Below are 14,041 nucleotides of genomic sequence, written 5' to 3'. Positions count from 1 at the left end.
GGAAATGGGTTATGAGAGATAAGGGCTACATGATTTAACATCATCTCCCTTTTGTCTCTTCCTCTCGAACATAGGCTCTCCAAAAGACGCATTGCCTCCTCAGATCTACTCACCCAATGATCTTGTAGTCTACGAGAAAGAACCAGGTAATTATAGCTGTGCCTCTTAATTTCAGTTAGATTCTCTTAATTACAAGGAATAAAATGTCACTTAAGTTAAAGTATGAGAATAGAGGGCTATTGTAGGGAAACAACATGAAGTGAAACTTGAAATGGTGTCAGAAACGAAGGCAGCTCTAGGGATTAGCTCCTTCGTCCATCTCTTGGGTGTCTCTGAGATTCTCGGCTTCTCTCTCCGCAGCTGCTCCCTTCTTCCTCTGCAGTGGCTCCCCTCTCCTGATTAGTGATTTCTGTGTGATGCACACATTAGCTTGCACAGGCCTTGTGTTTTCCAAGACTGCAACATGAGCACAAGACTTCCTTTAAGCTTTTGCTCCACTGCAGAGGGGCGAGGGCAGGAGCTCAAAGGAAGACTATGAATTTAATGGATAACAACTGGTAGACCTCATACAGCTTGATCAGAACACTATTGGGTGCTTCCTGTGGCTGTCTGGGGCTCCTTTTAGTTTTCATAATTTTCCATTCTGGACAAAAATCTTCTGTGACCAACCGAATAAGGCATAATTTGTTATTCTTCTGGCTCAAAGCTTCCCACAGTTAAACTGAAAACCATAGAAAATTTTAAGAGTTTCTATATTGTATCCTTTATAATAAATTCCCTCCAAACCCAATGAAAGGTATAAAAGAACATATTTTTAAAATCTACTAAAGATAGCAGAGGTTGTGATCAAATGTAGGTAGAAAACAATGATGCCCTCCTAAAATTAAGATAAAGTTTCAAATAGTGAGCTGCCTGTAAAACAAACAAACAAACAAACAAACAAAGAACACACTAAGAGGTCTGCCAACCCCAAATGGACCACATTTCCCAAAATTCTCAGTGGCTTTGTATAGTAATATGTACATTCTTCCTGCTCTCAGGTGAACCCTTACGAATGATCTAGTGTGTTTCATCTACCTCTACCTACCGTATGATTGCAAAATCTATGTTCATGTTTCCTTCCTGCATATTAATATAGAAACTGAAGGGGAAGGCGTAAGAACCATGCATCTTAGAGGAATGGATGGAGTAGGACCACTCAGTGAGACATACCTGAGTTCAAATTTGGATGACAATATAATTTGTCATCTCAACCTGCACACTTTCTGAGAGTGCAAGCAGCTGATATCAATAACTAACTAGGAAAGCAGGCATAGAACAGAGCTGTCCTGGGTAAGCTGGAATGGAAGTCATTCTGGGTCAAATTCTGGTCTGCCACTTATTAACAATTTCATCTAGGAATGGCATTTAACATCTTTAAGCATTAGTTTGCACATCTATAAAAGGTGGATTTTAATAATACCCCATAGTATCTTATTAAAATTAAATGAGACCACTAATAAATATAAATATTTATCACAGCAAATTATATAAAGGTCTTAGTAAGTATGCTGCTGCTCTTTGTCTCATTATTATCATTTTTCTGCCTACGGATCCCCCTGACCTCATGTTCCATCTTGGAAAGATAGCAGAGAATGTTATTCATAAATACTAATATTTATAAATATATAAATATTCACTATATATATTAACTACATATAATATTCACTATATATAAATATATATGTAAATGATATTTAAACTTATTGACTGCACCCTTATAGCCGGATCTGACCTGCCTCTCAGCATTGGCATTACCCTGTATTTTCTGGGCCAAGCTCCAACAATCTGGAGAACCTCTCCTCAGTCACTGTTTTTGAGGGAAATAAAGGATAAGAGTAGTCCATGGAAGTTTAGGGCTCCAAGTATGTTGACAGAGCCTCTTTGAACAAATACTGTTTTGGTAGAATGTACATGGATTGTATACAAAATGGTCATTCTGGAAATTTGGTATAAAGCTGCTCCACCTTTTTTCTTGGTTTGTTTATTTTGTAATGAAGTATGGTACATTACTGTGACAGGCCACTTGAAAACTACTTAGAAGTAGAGTTTTAAGTACACTTTTATAGCTTCTGATTAATCACAGAGTGGAACCATTATAGCCATGTGAAGGGTACACCCTGATGGGTTAACTTGTTATTTTAGGTGAGGAGCTACTCATCCCTTGTACAGTCTACTTTACTTTCCTGAAGGATGCCCGCAATGAGGTTTGGTGGACCATTGATGGAAAAAAGCCGGACGACACCAATATTGATGTAACTGTCAATGAAAGGTATTGTTGGCTCAGACAAGGGGTGACCAACACTTGTCCTCAGTCTAATGCCCTTGGGTATATACTAATCATTGAAAGTAACAACCCTGACTTTTGCCCATCATTACCAAAAATCAGCAAGATTTTCAAGTCTTTAGTGGCTGCATTCCAAAGCAGAATTCCTGGATTTGCAATTCAAGACCCAGATACCTTCTGATAATCACACATTCATGATTCTCCCTTCAGAATAGATGGGATGTGTAGCCCACATGCATGAAAAACTACAATATAGGGCCCTGGATACGTGTAAGCTGGTCAGTGTGGCCCTGTTCTTTTCTTTCTCAAGTCTGGAGTCTAGGCCTCTGTATTTGTGCCTCAGCTAAATTGTGTGTTTCTTGTCTTGCAATAAGCATACATTTCCTTTCTTCTTCCTCCTCATTCTTATCTCACATAGCATGCATATCACCTTTATAATTGATAATCATTTTTTAAAATACTGACTAAATACATTCTTTAAATTTTATTTTTAACAAGCTGAGTCATTTTATTTATCTTTTTTTTTTGTTTTGTTTTAATGTTTGTGTTTTAGAGAGAGAGCATGAGTGGGGGAGGGACAAAGAGAGAGGGAGACTGAGGATCCAAAGCAGGCTCTAAGCTGATAGCAGAGAGCCTGATGTGGAGCTCAAACTCATCATGACCTGAGCCAAAGTCAGACTAAGCCACCCAGGCACCCTCATTTTAATTCTAGATAAATATAATTTTTTTTTTTAAGGACATAGGGTTGGCAGGAAGGAAAATACGGGTCTTTGAAAAAAGATTCTTCTGGAAATGAAGCAGACAATTGCAAGATAACAATTGGTTCAGAACAATAATAAATAAAAATCAGCAGCTGACCAACTACATGACAAAGTAGTTCTAAAACCTCAGGCCTTAACGTGATATGCAAATAGATCTTTGGCTACTTGAACTTCTAGAAATCAAAAGATATGTCTTTCCTAGTAGTAAAGTCAGACTTTGTGCAGAAGTTACAAAATGTCTACATTACAGCAGGTGCTATGCAAGATACTTAGTCCCTAACTGAGTAGATTTTATCAGAGTAAGAGTGATAGAGCAGAAATTTCAATAATTGTGATAAATGTAGTGATTGGAAAGTATTAGAGGTTATCAGAAGCTTCAGTTAAGGATTCCAGTCCATTTTGGAGGATTAGGCAGTGCTTCTCAGATGGTATAGTACCTACATACAGATTTGAAGGATGAGTAGAAATAACCCAGGTAAAGAAATAGAAAGAATGTTCCTGGTAAGAGGAACATCATGTGCAATGGCTGGATGTTAGAAAGCAGAGCATATTTAAAGGTACAGAAGGAGCCTCCTGAAATTAGAGCAGTTTTTTCAGAAGGAACTGATTAAAGATGTAGCTGGAGGCACAAAGGGAGAGTACTGATCATTTCAGGAATTCTGAACATTGTGCTTTCTATCCTCATAATAATAATGAATGAATGATAATGAAAGTCATGATGTTCTTCCTTGCTGCGATTTCAGCACAGCTCAGTGTTCTGGTGGAGCAGTGCAGTTGAGTTTAGGCTAAACTCATCATAAGCTTTGACCAGGTTCTCATGACTGATGGTAAGCCTTATTGGAAGGAGAACCTGGATGTCAGCCATAGGAGAGAGATTTTGTTTTCTCTTCATAGCAAGTAGTTCCCAGGGATTTTAGATCTTGATCTTGGACCCAAAGCACTTGATCTCCGACATGGAGATTGAGAGGTATTTATTTTTCATAAAGCTTACTTGCTTTGAGAAGTTTCTTCCTTTAATATGTTAAGATTGAACCCATGGGCTTTCAGCATTTTGACTAAAATATTCTACCTGTGTTCAAAACTCAAGCTTTGGGAATCCATGAATTCAAACATATGAACTATTGCTGTGTATGGTAATAATAGCCTATATGTATATTTATTTAGCATTGTTCTCATACTTACGCATTGACATACTCAATCCTCACGGCTCTTGAGTAAGTTAGTACATGTAATACACTGTGTAGGCATTGCTATTTACCTCTTTCAAAGAAGGAACGCAAGACTTTTAAAGATTACTTACTGTGCTGAAAGTATATAGCCAGTAAGTGACAGAGACTGGATCAAACCCCAAATGGATCTGGCCTCAGAAGCTTCTTTCTACTCTGATACAGAATCCTGTCTCATAAATTTGTAAGGAGACATTTTGCTTTGAAGAGAAAGCTATAATGTGTTACCAACAAAGAGATTTGATCTAGATACTGGGATTGTGTGTGGTATAAAATGTAAGGACTGCTATTGGAGGGGCACCTGGGTGGCTTAATCAGGTAAGCATCCAACTCTTGGTTGCAGCTCAGGTCATGATCTCATGGTTTGTGGGATCCAGCCCTGTGTTGGGCTCCATGCTTGAAATTCTTTCTCTCCCTCTCTCTCTCTCTCTGCCCCTCTCCCACTCACATGCATTCTCTCTCTCTCTCTCTCTCTCTCTCTCTCTCCCCCCCCCCTTTCTCTTTCCCTCTCTCTTTCTCAAAATAAATAGATAAACTTAAAAAAAAAAAAAGAATGGTATTGGAATCTAGAAGTTATTCTTTCTTTGTAACCATTGGATCACGGGCAACACAGCCTATGGGCATTCTGTCTGCCTTCATCTAGGGGCTCTGTGGTTGTCTACTTGTCTGATTCACACACAGCACATGGCCCTGCAGCCTTGCTCATGCTTTGATTTTCTTTCCCCTATTTCTAGTATAAGTTTGACTACAACAGAAGATGAAACGAGAACTCAGGTTTTGAGCATCAAAAAAGTTACTGCTGAGGATCTCAAGCGCAACTATGTCTGTCATGCTAGAAATGCCAAAGGGGAGGTTGACAAACCAGCCAAGGTGAAACAGAAAGGTAATGGATGCACTCAGCAGATGAGTCTGTGAACTCCAAATGTAACATTGTGGTGAATAAGGAAAAAAAGAAAAATTGAGAAGACAGTGCTCCAGCACCTAGCACATCTGGCATATAGTAAGGAATCAGAGATGAATTGAAAAATCTTGAAAGAAAATATCCATCTATGTGAAGATACTCAAAATATTAATTCTTATACTCTTAGTAACTTAGTGCCCAAGTGTGGCTTAAAAAATCCATATGATTATTAAAAGGAGGTATAATTTTATATCAATACAGTCATGAAAAATGAAAAATAAAATATTTAAAACTACCAAAGATATAATAAAACTGGTAGAGTTACATTTTGTGGTGAATTGTAAAGACCCTTTTAGAAACCATTGATGGCAGAGTTCAAGGGTCATAAAAATGACCATATCATATGACTTAATACTTTTGGAATTTTTCCTGCACAAATAACAGAAAGAGAATTATGTACCCATCGCTATTCTTAGAAGCATTATCTATAATAATGAAACATTATAAATAGCAACCATCTAATTATATTCAAGTAAAGTAAGATATAAAATATTTCTTCTCAAAAATATAATTTTAAAATGATCATTTTAAATATTATGTAACAGCATTCAAGCAGGTTTATAATATACCACTAGCCACAATTGCTAAAATGAAAATTAAACAATGACTTAAAATATGTAAAAGGATTTCTATGTTGCTATTACTAATTTCTTCTATAATAAAAATGATAAAGCTCTTTTGTGTGAGCTGTTGCTACTGAAACAGAGTGTGTCTAAAATTATCTTTGGGTCTCTCACCTAACACAGAACCTCAGACAATTAATGCCTTCAAGAATGTTTTTCAGTGATCTAGAGAAAGATCATGATGATTCATCACATGTGCAGTCATGTCATTCAGAATCATCGCGGATTCTAGTCTCCTATAATATGTATACCAAAAGTAAAAAAACAACAAAAAAGAAGTTAATACATAATTCTTACATTTTGCAATGGGATTTAAACCTTTTTTTAAAGCTGATGCAAAAACAAATTTCACCTTAACATTCCATTACAATCTAGAAAGTAAAAAGCAAAGTCCTGGAGTATATATGGCACTTAAGTCTTAGTGGATTGGTTCTGGATAGTTCATTGCTTCAGCACCTCAGAAGCCAGTGTAAAACAACAAGACTCAACCAGATAATATAAGGCAGTTTCCCAAAGTTCGTTCCTAAGAACACTACTGGGACTCTTTCTAGTACTGCAATTCAATATTTGTACTCTAAACTCAGAGGGCCTGTGTTGGAATCCTGGTTTCTGAGCATCCTAACTCTGTAACCTTGCAAAAAATCACTTAACCTCTCTGACCTTCCATTTCTTTATATTTAAACTAGGCAGATGATACCACTCTCTTATAAGGTCGTTTAAAGCACTCAGCACAATTACTTGCTTTTATACAAATATATTAAATGCTCAACAAATGTTAAGTCTACTTATTTCCACAAAATTTTCACAGGTGTTATTTGACAAAGGCTTTTATAATACATAAAGTATCTTTAAACTCTAGATTAAACAAAATCAATCAAGTTACTTTAGTCAAGGGCCCCTGAGAGTCTTTCATGTGTTAACATTTGGTATGAATATCTGCAGGGAGTTGGAATATAGGAGGCAAATATATTTTTCAAATATATTTGACTTCAGATCCTTGGAGAATGGAGCATTTTGTGGGACTCGTTTTCTGAAGCAAGCATTTTGGGAAATAATTATAGGGGATAACATAAATTACTTATTGTCAGAGAGGATTAAACAGTCAATTAAAATCATGTTTAGTCTAGGAATGATGCAGAAGTCGGCCTGCCAGAGGTACATGAGTAGCTCCTGTCCACAGAAAGCCATGCTCTGAATGGTTATGTATGAATGGTATCAGGGATGTGAAAGGACAAGTATGTCCACTAGACTGGAAGATCTGTGTTGATATTACATCAGTATTACAGATAATCTAGTCTGGTCTGCGTACATCTCGTGGTACCAGAGGTGTGTGTTTGTTACTTGGCTTCTGTTCTGGACCAGGCAATGCTGCAATTCAGTGGTGATACCTGAGCTCATATTAATACATTATACATAAGGATCCTTCTGGATTCGTTGACAAAGCATTCTATGTCTTTCTTCAAAAAGATGACAGGAAGGGCTCCAAATAAGAATTTACTTGGGTAGGTCTTTGGACCTAATAGCTCTTTGGATGGCACAATTTCATCTAGTCGGTTACAGCAAAGTATTAAAGGAGACACAGCTAACGTAACCATGTTAAACATGCAGTTGTTTTATAGAGGAGACAGGTGGGAGCTAAGGCTAGATGTGTGTTGAACTTTATGAGAAACTGCCAAAACTATTTCCAAAGAGGTTGTACTATTTTATACTTCCACTAGCAATGAATATAAATTCCCATGTTCTACCTATATTCTTACCACCTTTTGAAGTTGTCAGAGTTTTCAATTTTAGCCATGCTAGTAAATGGGTACTGGTATCACACTATATTTTTTAATTTGCATTTCAGATACTAATGATGTTGAGCACTTATTTTTAAAGTCTTCCTTTTTAAAAAATGTTCTTACTTATTTTGAGAGAGAGAGAGCACTATACCTGTAAGCTGGGGAGGGACAGAGAGAGAGAGATAGGGAGGGAGGGAGAGAATCCCAATCAAGCTCCACACCATAAGTGATGAAGTCAGAAACTGTTGTCTTCCTCCTTTTTTCTTTTCGAAGAGTTTACCTATTTCTGAAAACGATATTTTTCTATAGATTTTAGTATTATCTTGTGAATTTCTATGTTAGAGCCTGCTGGGATTTGATTAGAATTGTATTAAATTTGTAAACCAATTTGGAGGGAATTGAAATCTTTACAGTATTGACATTTCCAATCCGTGAACATTATGTGCCTTTCAATTTATTTAGTTATCATTGGTTTTTCTCAGCTTTTTTTTAATTTTTGGTTTTATGTGTACAGGTCTTACACACATGTTAAATTTACCCCTAAATGTTTTGTGTTGCTATTGTAATGGTATTTTGAAAATTTCACTTTTAAGTTGCTCATTGATAGGAAATAGAAATGAGTTCATTGATTTTTATGTATTGATCTTGGTATTCTGACTTCCAAATTCACTGATTAAATAGGGTTTCTGTTTATTTTGTTTTTTAGGTTCCTTAGCATTTTCTATACACTTGATCATGTTTACAAGATATAAACATACTTTTACTCCTTCCTTCCCAAACTTTATGCCTTTGACTTCTTTCTTCCTCTGTCACTCTCTTGCACCTCCAGTACCATGAACAGTAGAAGTTATCAGAGTGACCATACTTGGCATTTTTCTTAGAGGACATGCATTCAGTTTTTATGTGTTAAATATGATGTTATTTATAGGTGTTTTTTTTGTAGCTGGCTTTTATCTGTGTGAGAGAGTAATCTTCTATATCTATATAATGAGTATCTATTGAAATTTAACAAATTCTTGGTGTGGTTTTATTTGAATGCATCTTAGGGTTCTTTAAACTCCTTGGTTCCGCGGCGCCTGTGTGGCTCAGTCATTTAAGTGTCCGACTTTGGCTCAGGTCATGATCTTGCAGTTCTTGAGTTTGAGCCCCATGTTGGGCTCTGTGCTGACAGCTCATAGCCTGTAGCCTGCTTGAGATTCTATGTCTGTCTTTCTCTCTCTCTGCCCCTCCCCGCTCACATTCTCCCTCTCTCTCTCTCTCCCTCTCCTCTCTCTCTCTCTGAAAGATAAACATTTAAAAAATTTTTCTAAACTTCTTGGTTCCGTAAGTTTATGTTTTTAATTTAATTTGAAAAATTTAGCCATTATTTCTTTAAATATGTTTTGCTCACTTTTTCATTCATTCATTCTTTCCTTTTCTTCTAATAGCTCTGTTAAATTTAGTATAGACCACTTGGGGTTGTCCCACAGATGACTGAGATTCTCATTTTTATTTTATCCTTTCCTGTGTTTCAATTTGGGTAGTTTCTAGTTTCCACTAATCATTTATTTTTTGATGTTTAATCTGAAGAATTTTAAATTTCAGAATTGTATTTTTCAGTGTTTGGATTTCCATTTCTCCATAAAAATACCCCTATTGATATTTTTTAGTTGTTCTTTTTTTTTTTTCTTCCAAGATCTTATTTAAGTTTAAGTGAGTTAATATACAGTGTAGTATTGGTTTCAGGAGAGGAATTTAGTGATTCATCACCTACATACAACACTCAGTGCTCACCCCAACAAGTGCCCTTCTTAATACCCATCACCCATTTAGCCCATCCCCCACCCACCTCCCCTCTAGTAACCTTCAGTTTGTTCTCTGTATTGAAGAATCTCTTATGGTTTGCCTCCTTGTTTGTTTTTCTATTTCTCCTTCCTTTCCCCTACATTCATCTGTTTTGTCATCTTTTTTTTAATTCAACAGGAATATTGATAATACTCATTTTAGGTGCTAATTTGCTAATTCCATCGTATTTGTCAATTTTGATTCTGTTTCTTTTTTTATTGGCTGATTTTTCTTGTGATTATGGGTCTTTTCTTGCTTTTTATTCTTTTGTTTTTTAATCATATGCTGGCCGTTATGTATGCCGCATCATTGAGTGTCTGAGTTTTTAAAGTGAGTGTTGTCTTTTTTCTCACAGGTAGTTAATTTACTTGTCTGACAGCTTTTTTTTTTTTTTTTTTTTAAGAGTCCTCCTTATCTTTGCAGGACCTTACATATGAAAAAAATAGCCTTTTCTTTAAGGCCAGATTGGATTTATCTAGACTGGGGTCTCTGCTTAACACATGGGGAGCTACCCAAAGCTTCTTCACTCCAGTCTTAAGTGCCCCAGTCCTGCATGCGCACCTACAGTTCAATTCCCAGTTTCCTAGCAGTTGTCCCCTTCCTGGTAGCTTTTCTTTCACTAGTAACTGTTCTTTGCCTGATCTTGTGAAGTGTCATCGACCAATGCAGAGCTTTATATTTTTCCAAAAACTTGAGGTCACCCCTTGCAGATTTATAGAGCTCTTTTTCTACACAGTTTTCTTCCCTCTTTGCCCAGGCTTGTAAATTCACCCTAAGTCAGTAGTTCTGAATTCTGATTTCTGTCTCCTTAGCTCACTGTGATGACTGTACTTCTTTTTGGTTTTCCCCTTTCTATGCCACAGTCTAAAAGTGCCTTCAGGCAAAAAACTAGGGTGATGGTGGGGCTCAACATTGTTGTGTCCTTTCTCCCACAGATCACACACAGATCATCTGCCACTTATCCACCTTAGAAAAAACTGTCATTGTAAATATTATGGAGAGGAGGCTATCCCAGTGTCAATTGCTTCTCTAAGGCCAAATGCACAAATTTTACCACACTATGGTAGTCAAACAAAGCAGGTCTGCAAGTTAATTCAGTTATACGTCTCTGGTTTACTATCATATAGACAAAGCATTCTAATAGTTTGTAATTCAGGGAAATTGTCATTACATGGTTCCCAAAATTGTCAAGAAGTCTCAGCAGTTTAGCAAAGAACACACAGGTTCTGTGGCAGGGAATACCTGGGAGTCCGAGAAGCTATTGGGCTGGGAGACTCAGTGGATAGCAAGGCCCCAACTAATAAAGTTAAAAATAATAAGTTAGGTTTCCAAGGAGAAACAAAATTGTAGATCAAGAGCTTGAAACAGGGTAAAAGACTGGAGCTAAAGTCCTGGATTAGTTTAACTCAGGGCGGTAGCTGGAAATGTGAACTTTGGAACCTGTTATTACTGTAGAACTGCAAAAGGAGTGGAGGGAATTCTGATTCAGGGAGTTACAGCAGAGCAAGTGGCTAAATTTGGCGATATCCTAAATCAATTATAAGTGAGATCAAAGAGAGACGCGGTTTAGAAGTCCAGTTTGGTCAAATTGCATCACTCTTTCCTGATTGGAAACCCTTTTGTCTGGGATTGCATCACAGTAAAATCTTTATGCCAAAACATCAGAGGTCCAGCTGGGGCAGACAGAAAATGTGGGCTGAGGGTCACCCTTTCCCTGCAAGCCAGCAAAGCTTTATAGGAAAGCTTTTTAGAACATTTCCTGCATGTGGTTTAAGCTACTTAGAAATTCAGCCCTGTGGATTATTTATCTTAAGAGTTCAATTAGTTAAATAGCATTAGGAACTTCTTGATATCATCAATATGGCCCCACAAAATGCGATCTATAAATATGACACATGTAATTCAATGACCCAAAACCAAATTAAAAATCCCCACAAAAAATGAAAGAAAGAAAAGAAGCAGTAGTAAAATAAATGTGGCAGAGGGAAATTCATGAAGGTAATTGACCTCTTGATCATTAGGCAAGATATCTATTGATATACATAAATATATATTTCTTAATCCATTTCAGGTAAGTGCATTCACTGACCTCTTTTTTTTCACAATTACAAAATGTCCAGCCAGAGGAGCAAGAATAACTGAGCAAATAATGAAGATGACAATGGGAATTACCCCAGTGTGCTGTTAACATAACGTGTGCTCAGAAATACCAAGGACACAGCAATTTTCATGCCAGCTACCCAAATTGATCTTAGCAAATGCTCAACAACTGCACCGACATAGCTTTTGACATTTGATGATGGAGTTTTCTTATTTTAAACATCATTATTCATGGAATGAGAACAAGAATAACTGGTAATAATTCTGCACTGCGGAGTTCCATACTATCTCTGAGATAGGATAAGCATCCCAAGTTTAGGATAATGAACTTAAAACTCTAAGATCTGCCCTTTAATTAGAGAACTTCAGGCTGAGCTCCAGGCTGCTTACCATTTCCCCAGTAGGATAGATACCTGTTTTAAAAGGGATTTTTCCACTAGTATATGATCAATAATTAAACTTCATGGCAGAGCTCTCCAAAGATCTCTGGACTTTGGAATCAGGGAGCCTAGATAACAGTCCCAGATTTGAACAAAATTCCTCTGTGCCTCACCTTGGCAAGCACTTAACACGATGTTCAGGCGATCAAAGAAGCCTTTTCTCACTACCTGGCCTGATACACCTCTCCTGCCCAGCCCAGCCTCTCGGTCACCTCTGTCACATTACCCTGGTTTATTTCCTTTATAGCACTGATCACTACCTAACATTAGTTGTCTTATTATTTATTTCCTTGCATTAGAATGTTAACTCTAAGAAGGCAGAAATCCTTTTGGTCTTATCCACCATCGTGTCTGCAACAGCATCTGGCAAATAATAGATGGTAATAAGTAATTGTAAAGTCAACTAATACACAATTTAAGCCACTTGTGCTTCAGATCCAACTATTCTATTCCCTCTTCAAACACTTAGGCTTCATTATCACAAGCTAATAAGGCAACCAAATGAAGTTGCTGATATTGGAGGACTAGATTTCTTTTAAATATCCCAGAAGTATATGGTGTTATATCAGGAAATGTTCATTGGGATCCTCTGTGTTCTAGGGATAGGATGGATGAAGAAGACATCGTCTTTACCTAGAAGACAACAAAAGTATAGTTTAGTGGGAAGCAAGAGAGAGTAGAGAAGCAAGCTTGTAGACAAATTAAAATATAACACAAATGCTCTAATACAATTACAAACATTGAGAAGAGTTGAAATTGCTGCCAGGCAGATGTCAGGTGCAAGACGAGTTTTATTCTAGGAAAGCCTATACGAAATAATGACATTGGAGCATGGGCTTGAAAACTAAAGAAAGAGAAAGGATTATTCTCGCCAGAAGTCCCAGCATGAGCAAAGACATAGAGCTAAATCTTCCTGATGTTTTTGAAGAAAAGGCCATGGTAAATGAGACGAGTGGCTGGTGGTTTCATCATAAGAGACCTTGTTTACAGGGCTGAATTAATACGTATCTAGTTTCTAGGAAGTCAGGAATCATCTTATTCTATTTCTGATAATTCCAAAGAAACTGCTAAAATGCCTATCATATAAAAGTAAACGGATTAGGTGGGAATCTGTCCATGCCTGGATATTACAAGTTAATCTTCAGAATGTGTATCCTAGAACTATAAACCTGAGAGATACTTTCAAAGCCAAGCATACTTAGCATTTGCTAGATTCCTCTGTTTCTGCCCAGTGAAAATAAGATTTTTGAGGCTTTTTTCTGAATTTATAGGAAAGGTAATTAAATTTCTCCCAAATGGCACTGAAAAGAAAATGGAATTAAGACTAATGGAAACACATTAAGATTTTCACTCAATCCAACTGCTCCTCCAACAATTAAAATTCTATCAGTTTCATGGTCTGTCTAGGTAGTAATAAGGAGTCCATCCCCAAAATGGACAAATGGAAGATGGAATCACACTTTTCAAAAATATTTTTAAGGAGATTCACTTATCAGATTGTGCACTGAATGAGATGACCTTCTAAATCCTGCCCAATGCTAAAATGAATACAATATACCCTTTATATGCCATTAATGTGTATTAATTTATGTAACATCAAAGTCCCCTCAAGTCACCTAATGGTTAAGAACGCCTGTGTCAGGTGCTGGAAACAAAAAGAGAACTATGACACAGTCTGGCATTAAAACCTAGTGCTTAATCCCTATCACGTTATCTCTGCTTGTTCACACATACAAGTCAGGAGCATGGCCCAGCTGCTTAGCTTACCCAACTATTTGCAGGATGACAGGCCAGCGTGATTACCACGTAAAAATCAATTGTTTCTCTCTTGTTCACTCCATTGATAGCTCCAAGATACACAGTGGAATTAGCATGTGGTTTTGGAGCCACAGTGCTGCTGGTAGTGATCCTCATTGTTGTTTACCACGTTTACTGGCTGGAGATGGTCTTATTTTACCGGGCTCATTTTGGAACAGATGAAACCATTTTAGGTGAGTAA

General features: G+C 37.0%; 1 protein-coding gene across 2 annotated transcripts in view; it reads left to right on the top strand.

Moving 5' to 3' along the window:
- IL1RAP (interleukin 1 receptor accessory protein) overlaps positions 1-14,041 on the top strand; it is a 132,395-nt gene that overhangs the window by 105,110 nt on the left and 13,244 nt on the right. For both annotated transcript variants that reach the window (XM_060639529.3, XM_060639530.3), the window contains exons 6-9: positions 75-146; positions 2,185-2,311; positions 5,048-5,196; positions 13,890-14,033. In XM_060639529.3, coding sequence (XP_060495512.1) covers positions 75-146; positions 2,185-2,311; positions 5,048-5,196; positions 13,890-14,033 — 492 coding nt within the window. The remainder of the gene's footprint in view (positions 1-74; positions 147-2,184; positions 2,312-5,047; positions 5,197-13,889; positions 14,034-14,041) is intronic.

Source organism: Panthera onca, chromosome C2 (assembly GCF_046562875.1).
Source record: "Panthera onca isolate mPanOnc1 chromosome C2, mPanOnc1 haplotype 2, whole genome shotgun sequence".
NCBI classification, from domain to species: domain Eukaryota; kingdom Metazoa; phylum Chordata; class Mammalia; order Carnivora; family Felidae; genus Panthera; species Panthera onca.
This window is presented reverse-complemented; position numbering and strand designations above follow the sequence as displayed.